This window comes from Bufo bufo, chromosome 1 (genome assembly GCF_905171765.1).
Source record: "Bufo bufo chromosome 1, aBufBuf1.1, whole genome shotgun sequence".
In the NCBI taxonomy this organism is placed as follows: Eukaryota; Metazoa; Chordata; class Amphibia; order Anura; family Bufonidae; genus Bufo; species Bufo bufo.
Genome location: NC_053389.1, coordinates 660918367 through 660934055, shown reverse-complemented (window position 1 = coordinate 660934055; position 15689 = coordinate 660918367). Strand labels below are relative to the sequence as shown.

The 15689-nt window shown below is 37.6% G+C and overlaps 1 protein-coding gene across 3 annotated transcripts in view; it reads right to left on the bottom strand.

Moving 5' to 3' along the window:
- Window positions 1-1852: 1852 nt before the first annotated feature.
- Window positions 1853-15689, bottom strand: part of SEMA6D (semaphorin 6D) — a 70772-nt gene continuing 56935 nt past the window's right edge. For 2 of the 3 annotated variants that reach the window (XM_040413991.1, XM_040413990.1), the window contains exons 14-19: window positions 14515-14655; window positions 14354-14431; window positions 13841-13899; window positions 13460-13516; window positions 12059-12223; window positions 1853-7994 (exon numbers count right to left, since the gene is read on the bottom strand). In XM_040413991.1, the coding sequence (XP_040269925.1) occupies window positions 6673-7994; window positions 12059-12223; window positions 13460-13516; window positions 13841-13899; window positions 14354-14431; window positions 14515-14655 (1822 nt within the window). In that variant the 3' untranslated portion in view covers window positions 1853-6672. The remainder of the gene's footprint in view (window positions 7995-12058; window positions 12224-13459; window positions 13517-13840; window positions 13900-14353; window positions 14432-14514; window positions 14656-15689) is intronic. The other variant, XM_040413992.1, reaches the window with a different exon arrangement.

Below are 15689 nucleotides of genomic sequence, written 5' to 3'. Positions count from 1 at the left end.
TTTTAGGGGTGTGTGTCCTTTCTGTTGCCGTTCCCTCCCTGTAACTATCACAGTAGATATAGCTGGTAGCAGTAATGTTACTAATATGGACAGAGAATATAAAAAAAGGATAAACAGCGGGTGATGCTGTACAAATACGGTAGATATTATTGAATAACTTTGTGGCTATTAAGTTTTAAATTAGATGCGATTACAAAAGTATTCAGAGTCAGGTGCTGGTTTAAAAAATATAGAATATTTTTTGTGAGACAACACCTTTTTAGACTGATCAACTGCCCAAAGCAGTTGTTGGATTGGCCCCCACAATCCCCAGACCTCAACCCAATTGACCACTTGTGGGTAGAGTTGAAGAAAAAGTTGTATTCGTACCCAAGTGAGTCGACCAGTATGAACTATCGTTGGGAATGTGTAGAAGAGACCTGCGAACAGATTTTGGTTTAGACATGCTTGAATCTGATCAAGAGCATGCCCAGAAGGATTCAGGCAGTGTTGAAAGCCAAAGGTGGATTTACAAAATACTAAAATTTTAGAACAAAACAGTAACAATGCAGTTACATGACAAGCATCTGCATAACTACTAATGTGCTAAAAAGCTGCAAGTTTAATTTATGTATCAGATAGCCGAGATGATTGTCTATGAAATGATGGTAGTCTCACGGTCGAAGCTGTAGTGGATAGTGAGATATGGAGACTGCAAGTCAAAAGTGCAAAACATTGTTACCATTTTGCTCGTCAGTGTACCTTTTTAACTGGTGTCATTTGTAGCAAATTGATTTCCAATTTGTGAAAATATTAATTAGGATGGAGGCTGTTTGGTGGAGGAAATGTTTTTGGCCGTCATTTTAAAATCCACCATATTGGATTCAGCTCAGTTTTTTCCAACCAGAAGGGGGTACTGCGATATATCAGTCTGTTTACTCAGAAACACATTAAAAGTGTCAGTTTTGACTTATCTTTAGCTGTTCAGGAGTTAAGCAAAGTCAAGGTATACAAAAGTGCTTTACATGACATGTTCTATGTGGCCGCCATTCTGCTGTATAGTGATACTCAAAATAGCAGCCAGAAACGTTTCCACCACCAAATAATGCATCCTCCCTCCTAATTAATACTTTCACTTATTGGAGGTCAATTTTCTATAAATTATACCAGTTAAAAATGTGTGTTCAGACTTTTTCCTCATCCTGTATAATTAGGCTAGTTTCACACTAGCACTAAACTCCACTGGAACAGCCTGCTGGAGTTCTTCACATCCGGTATAGCCAGAAACTGCGGGAGCACCACCAAGCCCTATTGACTAATGGGACCCAGCCTGTTTACAGCATTAGTGGCAAGACTAGGCCAGATATTGCTGCAAGCATTAATGCCGGAAATGAGCCAGATCCCTGCCGGGTCCATTAGAGTCAATGGGTTCCAGCGGGAAAAGGTAATATATGGGTATGTCGGATGTCATGAACTCTGGTTCAGTTTAGAACTGGTATGAGACTAGCCTTAGGGCTCATGCACTGCAATGTTGTTGTTTTGCAATACGCAAGATACAGGCCATGTGCATTCTGCGGAACAGAATGCCTGGCCCCTAATAGAACAGTCCTATCCTTGTCTGTAATGCGAACAATAATAGGACAGGGTCTATTTTTCTGTGAAATGGACATGCAGACACGGAATGCACACGGAGTAATTTCCATTGAAGTGAAATGGTTCCACATATGGGACACCAAAATACTGGAATGGACACGGACAACAAATACATTTGTGTGCATGAGCCCTTAGTCTAATGTCTTTCCTCTGTGTTCATCCTCTTTCTCTTGTTCCAAAAACTATAAAAACTGAGGCCCAAATATTTTTTTCACTTGAGTATTTTATTTTAACTTTACATGCGGTGTTAAAAACCCAAAAGTACAGAATTATTTACACATTCACAATACAACTTTACAAGATATCTACACGTTAAAGTACTCTACAGAACAGGATAGAGCAACTTATTTCAAAGATTACTTTGATATGCTGGACGAATATAAAAAAGATACAATCTGCTTTTACCTTTTGCACAAATGGATAAAGCACTTTTAAAAAAATGAAATTAATTTCTTTTAGCCTAGATTGAATGTTAGAAACATCAACAGAAATACTCACATTACGATCTACAAGGCAGTACAATGTTATCCAAGTTAACAGTTTGTGGTTTGGCTTATCCAGTTTCTAGTGCTCATACCACAATCTTACACATGAAAACACATCAGCATTTTCACTTAGAAAATAAAAGAGTGACAACGTTGACATAGATTGCATAACTGGTATTAATTAAATTAAAATATTGCCCCAAATCTAAAAATTAGAGTTCTCAGCTTTGGCCACCAGAAATACGGTTTAACATATGTTTTTTTTATAGATTCATTTTATAGAACAAAAATAGTGAGAGAATGAATTTTGTTTCCCTTCTGTTTAAAAAATAGAGTCTTGTTAGACATGATTTAGTTGTAGCATCCTTCGTGTAACGCTAGAATGATTGCAACGTCTGTCTCAAAACAGTCTGCATGTGTGCAATAAACGTTACGTTTAAATGCATCTTAAGAGGGTAAAAAAGACATCTGCGTTGAATATCAGTCACAGAGAGGTACTAGAAAGGGTTGCATTAGCTGTAATTGTAATTTTCTTGATTGGGTTCATCCCTTATTGATCTGAAGCAGAGTATGGTTCCTATATATATAGGTCAGTAGGGCTTTTCGCAAATGTTTCTGACACTCAGAAAATATAGTGTGCTCTACAGAAGACACTTACAATACTATCATAAATTGTATTTTCATGAATAAGGCACAAAATGCACAGATTCAGGTACCCTCACATATATTTACAGAACATTGTCATTACCGGCATGACCCATAAAACCATTCACACATGAAATACGCATATTGTCATTGGACTACTGTTAAACTTCCTATTTTCTTCTGGGCAGTGGTGGCCATGGGCTAAGACAGGAATCAGCAACCTCCAGCTCTTCTGAAACTATAATTTCCAGAAGGCTTCATTCACTTCTATGGGAGTTAAAAATTCGGCTTAAAAATTATTGTTTCCCGGCGGCAGATAATGCTGTCTAATTATGATCTGCCGCCGGCAAACCACTAGTCAACATGGGGACGAGCGATGACATAACGATTGCTCCTCCCCATGCATGTAATAGCATTGGTCTCCTCCACTAGCTAGCAGGCGATTTTCGTGAGGCTACGCTTCCCTCGCAACAATCGCTTGAAATCAATCACACCTCAAACAGCAATAGTTGGAGAAATGGTGTTGCTGTGTTAAGCCTCTATATTGCTCTAGAATCAAGAACTATAATGTCTATTGAGTGTATTACATGAGTTCCTGGGGGAGATTTATCGAAAGTAGTGCAAAGGAAAACTGTCTTTGCTGCCCATAGCAACCAATCAGATTCCACCTCTCATTTTTCAGAGCTCCTTTGGAAAAAGTTGCTATGGGCAACCAAGCCAGTTTTTCATTTAAACCCGTTTTGACAAATCTCCCCCTATGTTTCTTCTTCTAAAAACCAAATGTATGTGACTTTATGAGCTCGGTGTGGACATGGGCTTATTAGCGCTGATCTACTTCTATTTTGGAAGCCAAGTATAACGCAAAGCCTGTGAAGTTTGAAAGGTTGCGTTCACGTTTTAGAGGCCCATACTGCTTTCTTTTTTGCCTCTCTTTATACAACACAAGCCATGCATTGACATTGGAACTATAAGGTTTTAAGAGTTGGGAGGTGTTTTAGAATGAATACATCCACAGCCTTATGACAGGCCAGTAGGCAGTGATATTGGTCAACACTTTGGGGGGGGGGGGGGGGATTTATCAAAACTGCTGTAAAGTAAAACTGGCTTAGTTTCCCATAGCAACCAATCAGATTGAGCCTTTCATTTTCCAAAGGAGCTGTGAAATATAAAGGATGGAATCTGATTAGTTGCTATGGACAGCTAAGCCAGTTTTCCTTTACACCAGTTTTGATACATTTCTCAGTTTGTTTAAAGGGAACCTGTCACATTGAAAATACTGTTCATTCTACAGCATGTTATAAATATAGGAAAACTTTCAGTAAAATTAGCATTTTATTAATTTAAATTTATGTTCATTCTAGGTTTGTGTCCAGTGGGCAGTCCTACCCAATGACTGACAGCTACCTCTGTAAGCACATTGATGCAGGAAAGACTGTCGATCACTGATTCAGTACCACCTACTTGGACTCCTAAACTTAGAATAAGCAGGAAGTTAAATCAATAAAATATATGTTACAAACGTAGCAGATCCAAACCTGACTGTGATATCACGTGTCTCCTTGATATCACTACACAGAAACTATTTAAAAAGTCAACATTTTCTTGCTATTGTTTAAGTAACACATTAAGAGTCAAAATGAGGATCACTACATGTGTATACTGAATCTTTTCTCATAAACCTATATATCAATCTGCTCAGCTCCTCCTGCTCTATAACATGCCGCCTGCAGATTACTTTATATATTCATGGTGACAAATTCCCTTTACTCCACATCTGGGTCAGACTGGCAGTAAATTAACCAGACAAAGCAACACAACACGATCTAAGTGGCTCCCCACTGCATAAATTTGATCTTTAGGAAGAAAATCAGCATTGAAAAAGCCCTTGGAAGGACCATTAAACCTGAAATTAAGGGAAGAAAGGGATGCAAATGAGCCCTTAACAAGCTCCGCCTCTAATGCCACCAGATGTAAGGCAGCTATCCTATAAGTAATTGTTCAACCCTTTAAACAGGCCTTGGATATTCAAGGCATATTTAAAGGATCAAACATTAACTTATAGGATAACTACCTTACAGTTGGTGGCATTAGAGGCGGAGCTTGTTAGGAGCTCATTTGCATCCCTTTCTTCCCAGAATTCCAGAGGAGCATTTATGGCCTATAAGTCTCCTCACGTCCCCAAGGAGAGTTAGTACCTCACAAAACCTGACATTTAAAAATGGCTATATAACCGTATTAAGCAACATTCACAGACATACATGTAAGAGGTTGACAGTGATTCATTAGTGAAACTTATATTTAAAATAAGGCTGTGGTTGGGTGGGGGCACTTTTTATTTAGGTATATTTTCCCTACCTCAGTTTACTAATGAACACCCTCTGCTAAACAATACGTTTATACAATGTAAACTTTTGCATAGATATTTATAACTGTTACCAGTTGCTGTCACATAAGGGTTAAGTTGACATATAAGTTTAGTGGTCATTGAAATTTCTGCCACTTGCACAGACAGGAAACACTGCTGGAAAAGTATAGACCAGGTGTCTATTGAGTTTGATTAGCACTCCACCCTTGTGATGGCTGGTAACATATATACACACGCAAACAATTTTCCCTCATAATGAACAGTAAGTAGCTTAGTTTATCTCTGACAAATACAGTATGGAGTCTGGAGATATGTTGGCCTCATGGCTGGATTCAGATGGATGTGTTGAAATAGACTGCTTTCTTGCGTTAGCAATCCCAACCATGGTAGATTTGTACACTGAAAGGGAACACAACTTTCACGTGACAGATTGCTGTAGTAATGACTGCAGGTTTCACATGGACAACAATCTCATTGAGGGTTCATCAACTTTCTGATGATGCTATTACCTTCCTTCTATGTCCAGATTCTGTAAGAACAGCTCAAGGCAACACACCACTGCTACACATAAGGTGCCTCAGTACATATATCCTACATCATTGGCCTACAATTTCTTTTGTGGAAGCTTTATTAAAAATTATTCCTTGCAAGTACACTAGCCATTGTGATCTTTCTTCAACACTGCGGCCACAGTTCACTTAGGACCACCCAATACCAAGAAGGAACAAGCATGGACATAGACTCGCCACATGACATCCAGTGAATTCTACAATATTGTTTATATAGCAGCATAACAGTTCTAAGAAATGTTTACATTCTTGCACGAGGTACCATGTTCAGCCAAGTTAATTATCTGGAAGGCAAGGAGGGGAGATAACTGATGCCCCCAGTTGCACAGCCAGCAGAATACCTGTGGAAGGAAATAAACTGTTTGTTCAGACATGCTCAATGTAAACAGTTCAAAGGCATAGAAATCGCAATGAGGATCTTAACGTGCATGTGTTTGTGTGTGTGAAACATTTATGCACACGCACATAGCCAAATCATTTGTGGCACACACTGTGGTGCCACTGAAGAGTTAGAATATATTTTAGGCTTGAGACAACAGAAGTGAAATGGCCTAAAATGCAAACACTCACTGGGACACTTTTTGTGAAACTTGTGCAAGAGGCAAGGTAAATGCATACATCTTAATATGTTCACATTTAATGGGATGGCTACACACAGTGGCAGTTTAAAATGAAATCCTGTTTTTCAAGTATATCTTTAAAACTTGGTACTGTATCAATAACGGAAGTAGCTCCCACTGTGCTACATGTCCACATTTCTCCAAACAAAAGAAGCAAAATGACCAGCACTTTCCTTTGTTTTGTTCCTCTCAAGCTTGTTCTGAAGTTCCTGTGTTTGGCACAACTCTAGGTTGCCAAACTAAAGACAGCTTCTTTGGCCACTTAGGGACTAATTCGGCAAGCATGTCTCTGCCTGAAAGGTCCTTTTATAACGTATGCCTTATCACCATACACATTTTAACCAAGATGACAGATCTCAGTAGCTATATTTATTTAGCTGTCTAACTGATGTATTTTGCTGAGAAAATGAGGGTTTTGGTGGCACATCAGGTTTTAGAGATGGTGTCCTCTTTATTCCCATACGAGGGAGAGTTCCATGTCCTGTATAACTGCTTTGCCGTGATAAAGAAGTCTGTTGATGAACAATAACAGGTGTTCCTTGGATGTAGTCCATCCTTGGGTTAGGACTTGGAGGCATATAACCTCTATTAACACTGGACTGTCTTGAAATCAAAACACCATTTGGTGAGTTCATAGTCTTAGGCATTGCTGATATTGAATGCCTCTGTGAAGAGTTTTTTTGATAACTTCTTTGTGATTCTAGAGATGTAATTTGCCCATTTGGGGTGGAAGGCACATCCACCCGTTTTGTTGGGCTATTTCTTGGAAGAGTTGAGGTGGGGGAATATAAGGATGCTTCCCTATTTGGAACTTTAGGTGGTATTTCAGACATATTCCCCATTGTATCAAGCATTAGCGTTTGATGTGGAGGCTGATGGGAATTTTGATGAGCGACTTGAATATCTGCCATCATAGCTTTTGAATTTCCTTGGGATTCATTGAGGTGTTTTAAAAAGTCATTCAGCGTGTTTCTAGAATCCACTGAGCGTCGATCTCTTTTACTAGGCTGCTTTACCAAAGAATGCTCAATATTGTGGAGTTTTTTATCTGATTTGTGTGCATTTGAATTAGAAAATGATGTATTATAATCATGAGTGGCATTTGGAAGAACAACTGCACTTGGGATTTGTCCATGAGCTAAAGGTGAGTGTGGAGGAGGACTGGAAGGAAAAAACTGTGGACTTTTAAGAGTAGTCTCTTTACGTGAAATGTTTAAGTTATTTTGTGCCTTTTCCCACTGATTTTTGATGGGCTGTAAGCTCTTCTGCTGAAGCACAGGAGTAGATTCAGGAGTCGGAAGTGCAGCTAGTTCTGGTGGTTGTCCTTGGCTGTCTATCATAATAGACTTTGTATCACCATTCGGTGGTAAATCTTTCCTACTAGTCAGTATATTTGTATAATGTTTAGGTGAATCAATGCTTTGCTGATATTCTTTAATTGGGCTGTCAAACAACCCATTCAGTTTGGCAAAACTTCCACTTGAGTCTGTACAGGATTGAGCAGACTCTGCATCTTTGTGTATCTTCCTGGATTTCCGTGCAAACATTTCCCGGTAACAGTAGACAACCATTCCTGCAATAAATGCTCCAAGAACAAATGCAGCGAGGACACAAGTGATCAGAACATTCATATGGACCATTTGGTTAGATTCTCCAGACTGTACTTCCCATCTTACACCTGTTGAAATAAACACATGCTAGGTTTTAGGAAATAGCTGTACAATTTAAAACAAATTATCAGTCTTAAAAAGTGGTGGCAGTTAATTAAATGTGTGCATCTTAAAAGGGTACGTCATCAATATCCGATCAGCTGTTTGAAGAGGAGGCGGCGCTGTTTCCTCTTCAAGATTATACTCTGTGTTATCTCAATTGTAGCAGCACTGGAGTGTAACTACAACTGCTCTCTGCCATTCAAGTGAATCGGATGAGCAGCTGTAATTTCTCTGCACCGTTGAGATAAGTGAGAAGGCACACAGTGTGTTATTTAAGAGGAAGCAGCGCTTGCACATGCGCTGCCTCATCTTCAAACAGCTGATCAGCAGGTGCCAGGTGTTGGCACCCCGCCAATATGATATTGATGACCTATCCTGAGGATAGGTCATCAATATCTACTCACTGCACAACCCATTGATTCGAAGCATTTGCATTTTGTTCTCATTCTCATTGTATCAAGCATTAACGTTTGATGTGGAGGCTGATGGGAATTTTGATGAGCCACTTGAATATCTGCCATCATAGCTTTTGAATTTCCTTGGGATTCATTGAGGTGTTTTAAAAAGTCATTCAGCGTGTTTCTAGAAATTATGAACTTTAAGTGTTATTTAAGTCTCCATAGAAGTTTGAACAAAATATGCTGTAAAGCATCATATCTTTCCAGAGTATTGTAAAAGTCATTACAAACCTGCTCTCCAAAATGAACCATGGAAATGCGGTAGATGTACCATGGCCTTTCCTTGAGGCTAATATGAGCCCTAGTTTGATGTGATTTGTGCTAGTCTCTTGTGTGAGTAAACTTGTGCTTCTAGCCAAGTTTACGTATGCTAATTAGATTTTAGTCGCGGTGATATGATTACATGGAGTCAAGGTTGAAATAGCAACGCACAACCACTTAATAAGGCTGATGGGAAGTCAAGCAGAAAATCAGAAGGAAACAAGAAAGTAATTACTATTAATGGACATACTAAATTGTTCACTGCTTTACAGAAATGCAACAATACATAAAATGACAATACCTAAAAATATATTAATTTACCCCTCCGGTGTTGGCAATTTATTATATTATTTTATGATTAAGAAATGCCCTTGTGGTTTATATTGGCATCTTTACGTTTGTCATTTTTATGGCTTGATAATTTTTATATATAATTCTATCCCATTCTCATTGTGTTTTATCGTATATGCCATCTTATAAACACATCCTTGTTGACAATTTGTGGGAAAAATTGCTGCTTTATCAAGTCTTGATGACTACTTCAATGTTTGTGTAACAAAAAAGCTGTAATGAACCATGCGACCACCATTTTTACAATACTGCTTGAGGTTTTCTTTCCATAGGAAAACATAAGTCGGAGGAATACGGCAAGTGAATTCAATTGTATAACATTTAAAAAAATAATTTCATTTTTTTGACAAATGCTGAGCAGGTCATGAGCTTATAGTGTGCCGTAGAAATCACTTTTCAGGGTTACAAGTAATTGGTATACATGGCATGAAAATAATCTTCACTTATAAACTTCACCTTGGGTGTTTGAAACCCCATTAGAGCCCTATCCTCCTATGGAGCCCTCTCTCCTTCTGTACCAGTTTGTAACTCATCTTGTTCATGCTTAGTGCAATTGTCTGTATTATGTATGTATATCCCTTTTCATATGTACAGCGCCATGGAATCAATGTCGCTTTAATAATAATAGATAAATGTTGTCTGAACGCACCAATTTTGGCATGACTGGCCAACCTACTAATGTGTTGGATGGTCTCCTGACTCTCCCCCATTGAGAAATGTCAGGGGAGATAAAGATCAGGCAGTAGGAAGTCAACTTTGTTTTTGGGGAGATAAGCAGATATCAGAAGAGTCCAAAGAAGGTTGTTCCCAATCATTGCCCAATGTAAGCAGGACAGCAATGAGCCGACAAACGAACAAAGACTAGTTTGCCAGCTGATAGCATCTTTTATGTGGTCGTAAAAATAGTTGTTTGTCAGCAGCACATCTCCCTATGTAAACAGGGAATATGCTTGTGGCATAATCTTAAGGGTGTGTGCAAAGGAGGGTATGTGTGATCATCACTCATCCCTCTCACAGTTATTGGAAAGTTAAGGGATAACGATCACAGTTTGACTTACATGTTGGATTGGCACTTGTTATGGGCATAAAATCTCCCCTTAGATACCAGTTGAGGATTTTTAGCTCACTTTAATTTGCAGAGCTAATTTGATTTAGAGACAATGGCAGATTTCAAGCACAATCTAGTCATAGGGTGTATGTCCGGACTGATTTTGTTTCTCTTTGGGCATTCAGATCTCGTCTTGCCTTTGTGCTACCATTTATTATTCTGCTGCAGAGTTGTCCCACCACCGCCACATTACCACAACTGCTATGTTTGGCTGTTGGTATCCCTATTTGTGGACAGATATATTTATGTAATGATAAATTCATTTTTCATAACAGTTTCTGTGTTATCTCAAGACTACCCCCCCTCACCATTTGACTCATCTGTCGAAAGAATGACATTCTCATTTAGTTTTTTTTTGCATAGAAACTACAAGTACTAATAGCAATGGTTTCCATTTAGAAACTATCCCATGATTCCTGTTTTTGCCTGGTATCTGTCTAATTATGGCATCCTGAGCACTAATATTAGCCGAGGCTAGGGAGATCTGCTGTCCTGGAAATTCTTCTGGAATACTTTACTTCCTGAAAAAAATTCACAGCACTGCACATTCATACTTCCTAAATAGATTTTATTTCAAGCACTAGCATCTAACCTAGAAAGAAAACATTTAGATTAGTACTCATTCATTTTTCATGACTATGAGAAAAGTTGGCAACCACAGACATACAAGAAGCGAAACTCTTCACGCATAGGAAGGTCTACAATAAAAGCTCTATACAGCTGGTTAAAATGAAGACATCCGCTCTAATTTGTCTCCAATACTTCCTTTTGCCATAGAATAGGTTTAGTAAAATTTACAATAGTAAAGAATAATAAGATCTGTTAGTGGGAAGGCCTTTGAACATTTAGCAAGAAATGCTCTGGGTTATCAATTTTTACGGCAGTGTGCAAAGTAAAGAAACTTGAACACAAAAGTAAAAAGAAGATGTAAAAGTAATAAAGAAACTAAATACCAACTTAAAAGTGAAGAAAAGAGCAGATGGTAGTACTAATGCATACAAAAAACATACATGCATTCAGAATAATAGTATAAATGATAAGCAGCCAAACAGGAGGCACATTGATATATTTTATGTTAGGATCCTGCATGAATAATGTGTTCATGTATTAATATTACATTAAAGGGGATATTGTGTGTACCTCATAAAGCATAGTTATATTCAAAGTTGTAAGTTTTGGTTTTAAAAGGAACAAAGGTAGTCCTATAGAGGCACTGTTTATAAATTATTATTCCTGCAACATGTTCTCAAAGGAATATTCATGTTTTCATTATAATAATTTATTAATAAAAATGTGTCTTACTGCGCTATCAATCTCCAGTATTTGATAGAGATACAATGTCCATGTTGGCCATAGAAGCCAATCCCAGCTCAGCTGAACTCTGATTGGCTGACGTGAGCAATAAGGACACTTTTTCTGTAAGAAGTGAATTCCATGGTCTATCTAAATTGATCATTTTCAGAGTTGATTTTCAAGTATATAGAAGAAATATAATGATGTGTGGTGGGAAATGTATATACAGTTATGTAAAATGCCAATACCCTAATTTATGATGGTAAAAAAAAAATATAATAATAATAATAATTGCGAAAAACAAAGTAATGTCAAACAAAAAATAAAAGCAAATAAGTGCATTAAAATAATTGAAGCAAAACAAAACAAAAGTGCACTGCCGTTCCTGAGTGGAAACCTGCCAAACCTCCAATGGGTAGGAATGGCTTAAAGTGCCTTATTAAAGGAAGCTGAATCATCTTCAGATCTTCATCATCAAAAATTAATCTGAGTTCAGCATAGGAAAAATGGAGATTGCAGATTTCCACTCAGTTCACTTTCTTCCCCTTTAAGGCCTTACCATTTGGGACACCTGTTAATGTATCAATGTAATCAGAGGAGTTTGGGTCTTCATACACAAATTTCCGAGAACCAGTCATTCTGGGTTTCCAGGAACCAATCACTTTAGGAAGAATGAACGGACTACTTGTCATTGTGGTTACAGAAGTGGAAGGTGCTTCAATGTCTGTGGTAGCAAATAGATGTTTGTTACATTTCATTAGGATACACAGCTGTCGTACAATTACCACACCAATATCACATGTTACATAGTGGCAGAACCAGGCGCAATATGTAAAGTCTTAAATAATTAAATTCTATCTTCAACCGAAATGAAAAAAATATTTTTTGTTAGGTAAATATTAAAATAGTACACATAAAGATTTTTTTTTAAGGGATATTGACAACAAAGAAACACTAAATGGGAACCTGTCTGAACTAAAGACTTCCCTTAGATAAGGGCATCTAACAAAGGTTTTCCTAATAGTGGCCAAGTAGCAATCAGGCCGTCTTAGGAACAGGAAACGCCCTTTTTCTCAAAAGGGCCACAGGCAAACATTTGGACTAGGTACATATATCTGATATATATTTTAACCTGCGTGATCAGCATTTTGGGAGGTTGCATCCACAAAATGTCCTAAAGTAATGTTGTCAGCCACGTTGACACATCTCCTTTAAATACATGTTTTGGTGGAAATAATGCTTTAATTATATAAATACTGTTTCAGGCCAGGATGTGAAATAAGATTATACCTCAGCGCAGTAATGTTAGTAAAAGGGTCAAGGATATGACAGCTTCTTTAGAATTTTCTGGACAATAAATTGGTTACTGCCTGCTGAGGTGTCAGAACTTCATAACACTTTCTCAGCACTTAACATGTCCAAACAGGTAGGGCACAGAAATATCAAGATAATAGGAGAATTATGGATAAAGTTACCTATGAAGTTGCTAATTTCAGAGTCATACATAAGATAAGACAAATGTTCAGCCCAGCAGTACACAGTAAAGTACATATGCAATCAAAAATAGAGATGTATGAAAAATGTGACCGTCATCTATAACTAATAGATGAGAAACACGCTTTGACAGATGCATGAGGAGCAATAATGAAAGCTGGTCGGCTTTCATGCTGTGGAAATGTCACATACTAATTAAGACTTTTAATAAAAGATTTGACGCATCAATCAATGACGGGCATTTGGTAACATGCGGTCACACATAGGTGAATTACTTTGCTTCTTAAAGAAAAAATAACAAACTTAAAAAAGGACAGATATCTCTCCTTGCAATTAGTGAGTGCATGAAGTTGAAGCACAAAAATGAGGCCAACTGCGAAAGGGGTGGGTAGGGGGTCATAAGAGCAGAAAATGCTGAACCGAAAGATAAAGGCAGTTAATTTTAGATAAAATTAATAAAACTAACCAGATGTTGGATCGCCAAATATTTTGTAATCTGGTGTAGTTGTAGTAGACATTTTTTCTAAAATTAAAGGAACAGGTCATCAGTAAAAGAAAGGAAACCAAACCAAAAAAGTCAAATCTTAATGGAAAGCAAAAATAAATAAAAAATCGTTTATGATAATAAAAGATCCTTTTTCTCTACGTCCTTAAGCAGTTGCACATAGCCAAAAAAGAAATACACATTTCACTACTGCTATTAAATGCAAAACAGCTTAGCCCATGAAAATTTTTAAAGAATAGGTTATGGTCAAAAGGTAGTATGTGCATTATGTGAGCACTGTATTCTACTACTACAAAGCACAAATTAGAGGGCTGTAACGAGCAACCAGTAGCTGGTCCTTACCATGGCAATCGCCAAGCTGCGCCGTGTTGCCATGCTCCACATCCTGTTCATATCCAAAGCTGCGTAATAAAAATGAGATTTACTGTGAAATATTAAGAGTAAGAAGACTCGAGACTTAAAAATATTGGAAATACATTCTAGCAGCAAATACAAAAGCGACAATATATTGTGTAAACATAGAAAGCCAATTTATGCTTGTTTGTACAGGAGAATTGCTTTGTGATAATTAATAGGAATCTCCAGAGGAGCTATACTTTACCTCCCAACTGGATTCAAAGCAGATATTACAATTCCCGCTAGGATTAATGTTTTCTGTCTCCAAAGTATTACAGTAGAAATACAATATAAAATACACAGAGTAATTTTTATCACTAAGCACAAATAATTTCCGTCACATCTACAGGCATCGCAGTAGAGGGAAGAAATACATAATCCTAATAAAACAGTTTACATATTCCTATAATCTTAGATCTATCACTACTGTTAGAAGTAAGAGAGTGTAATCACACTTACAACATGCCAGGCTTGACTCTGCCGCAGGTTTCGTGGTTTAGCCAAGCGCAGTAAGGATCTCTCGAACCAATACAAGACCTGTTTGTTAATGAGAATGCTTTTGTCAAGGATTTGTTGAGCAACCAGCAGTGATAGGCAACCTCAAGGAAAATTTGACATACTTTTTGCATGAGCCATATCGCTCACAACGACTCAGTGGGACCCTAATAATGCAACTTGAAAAGGCCACAAATAAGGCATGGTGATCTTTGTCCATCTGCAAGGATAAGACTCTTCGGTCCTCATCACTGTCCCCATAACACCTGCAGGGAAGAAATTACACAATTTATGAATATGAGAGTGTAAATTAGAATTATGCAATATCAACGAGCCTGCAACAGACTGGAAAGACACTGTAATTTACCAGTCAATTAAAAGTGAGTGCAGCAGGAGAGGAGAGGTGGAGACAGAGGCATTTTTCTCTAATAGGTATATTAAAAAGTTTCTTATATCTGCATGTACTGTTGATTTACGCAAAATTTTCTGAAAGAATAGTGTCATTTACCTCATTGTTTCATCTATAATATGTGATGTTTTGCTGCCTTCCCGAATGTTGCCGTCAAACTATACAACAATTAATGCTGCTTATTTTTTATTATATTGAACAGTTAAAGGGGTTCTCCAGGAATTTAGAAAATTAAAATACCTAAATTTTACTTTATTACAAATATATTCCCAAAAGCCTTTCATTAGTTTTAATGGCTCATTTTGTTTAGGCAGCAATCATTAGCAGAAACAAAATGGCCGCCGTCCTGTTAGTAGACACAAAACCTGTCCTAATCACACAGCAGGACAAGGTACTTCACAACCTTGAGATAGAGGAGGCTGTGACAGCTCTCTCCTACTTTTCAGGGATGATGATTCTGAATACAGATTATAAGATCTTTAGCTGAATCTCTGTAGGAATGGAGTTCATGAGGAAACATGAAGTACAGAAGTGCAGAAGTGTTGTGAAGTAACTTGTCCTCCTGTGTGATTAGGACAGGTTTTGTGTGCACTAATAGGAAGGCGGCCATTTTATTTCCCCTGATGATTGCTCCCTAGAAGAAATGAGCCATTATAACTAATGAAAGGCATTTGGGAATATATTTATAATAAAGTAATATTTAAGCATTTTCATTTTCTTAATTCCCGGAGAACCTCTTTAAATCCATTTTTTCAGCATCCTTATACTAGAACATGGATTATGATATGACCAGTATTATTTCAGGTTTATTACTGTTTCTTAAACCTATACTCTTGTATAACTGAGAATGTTCTTTCCTTGGTTATATCATTAGAAGTAAACAGACTGAAA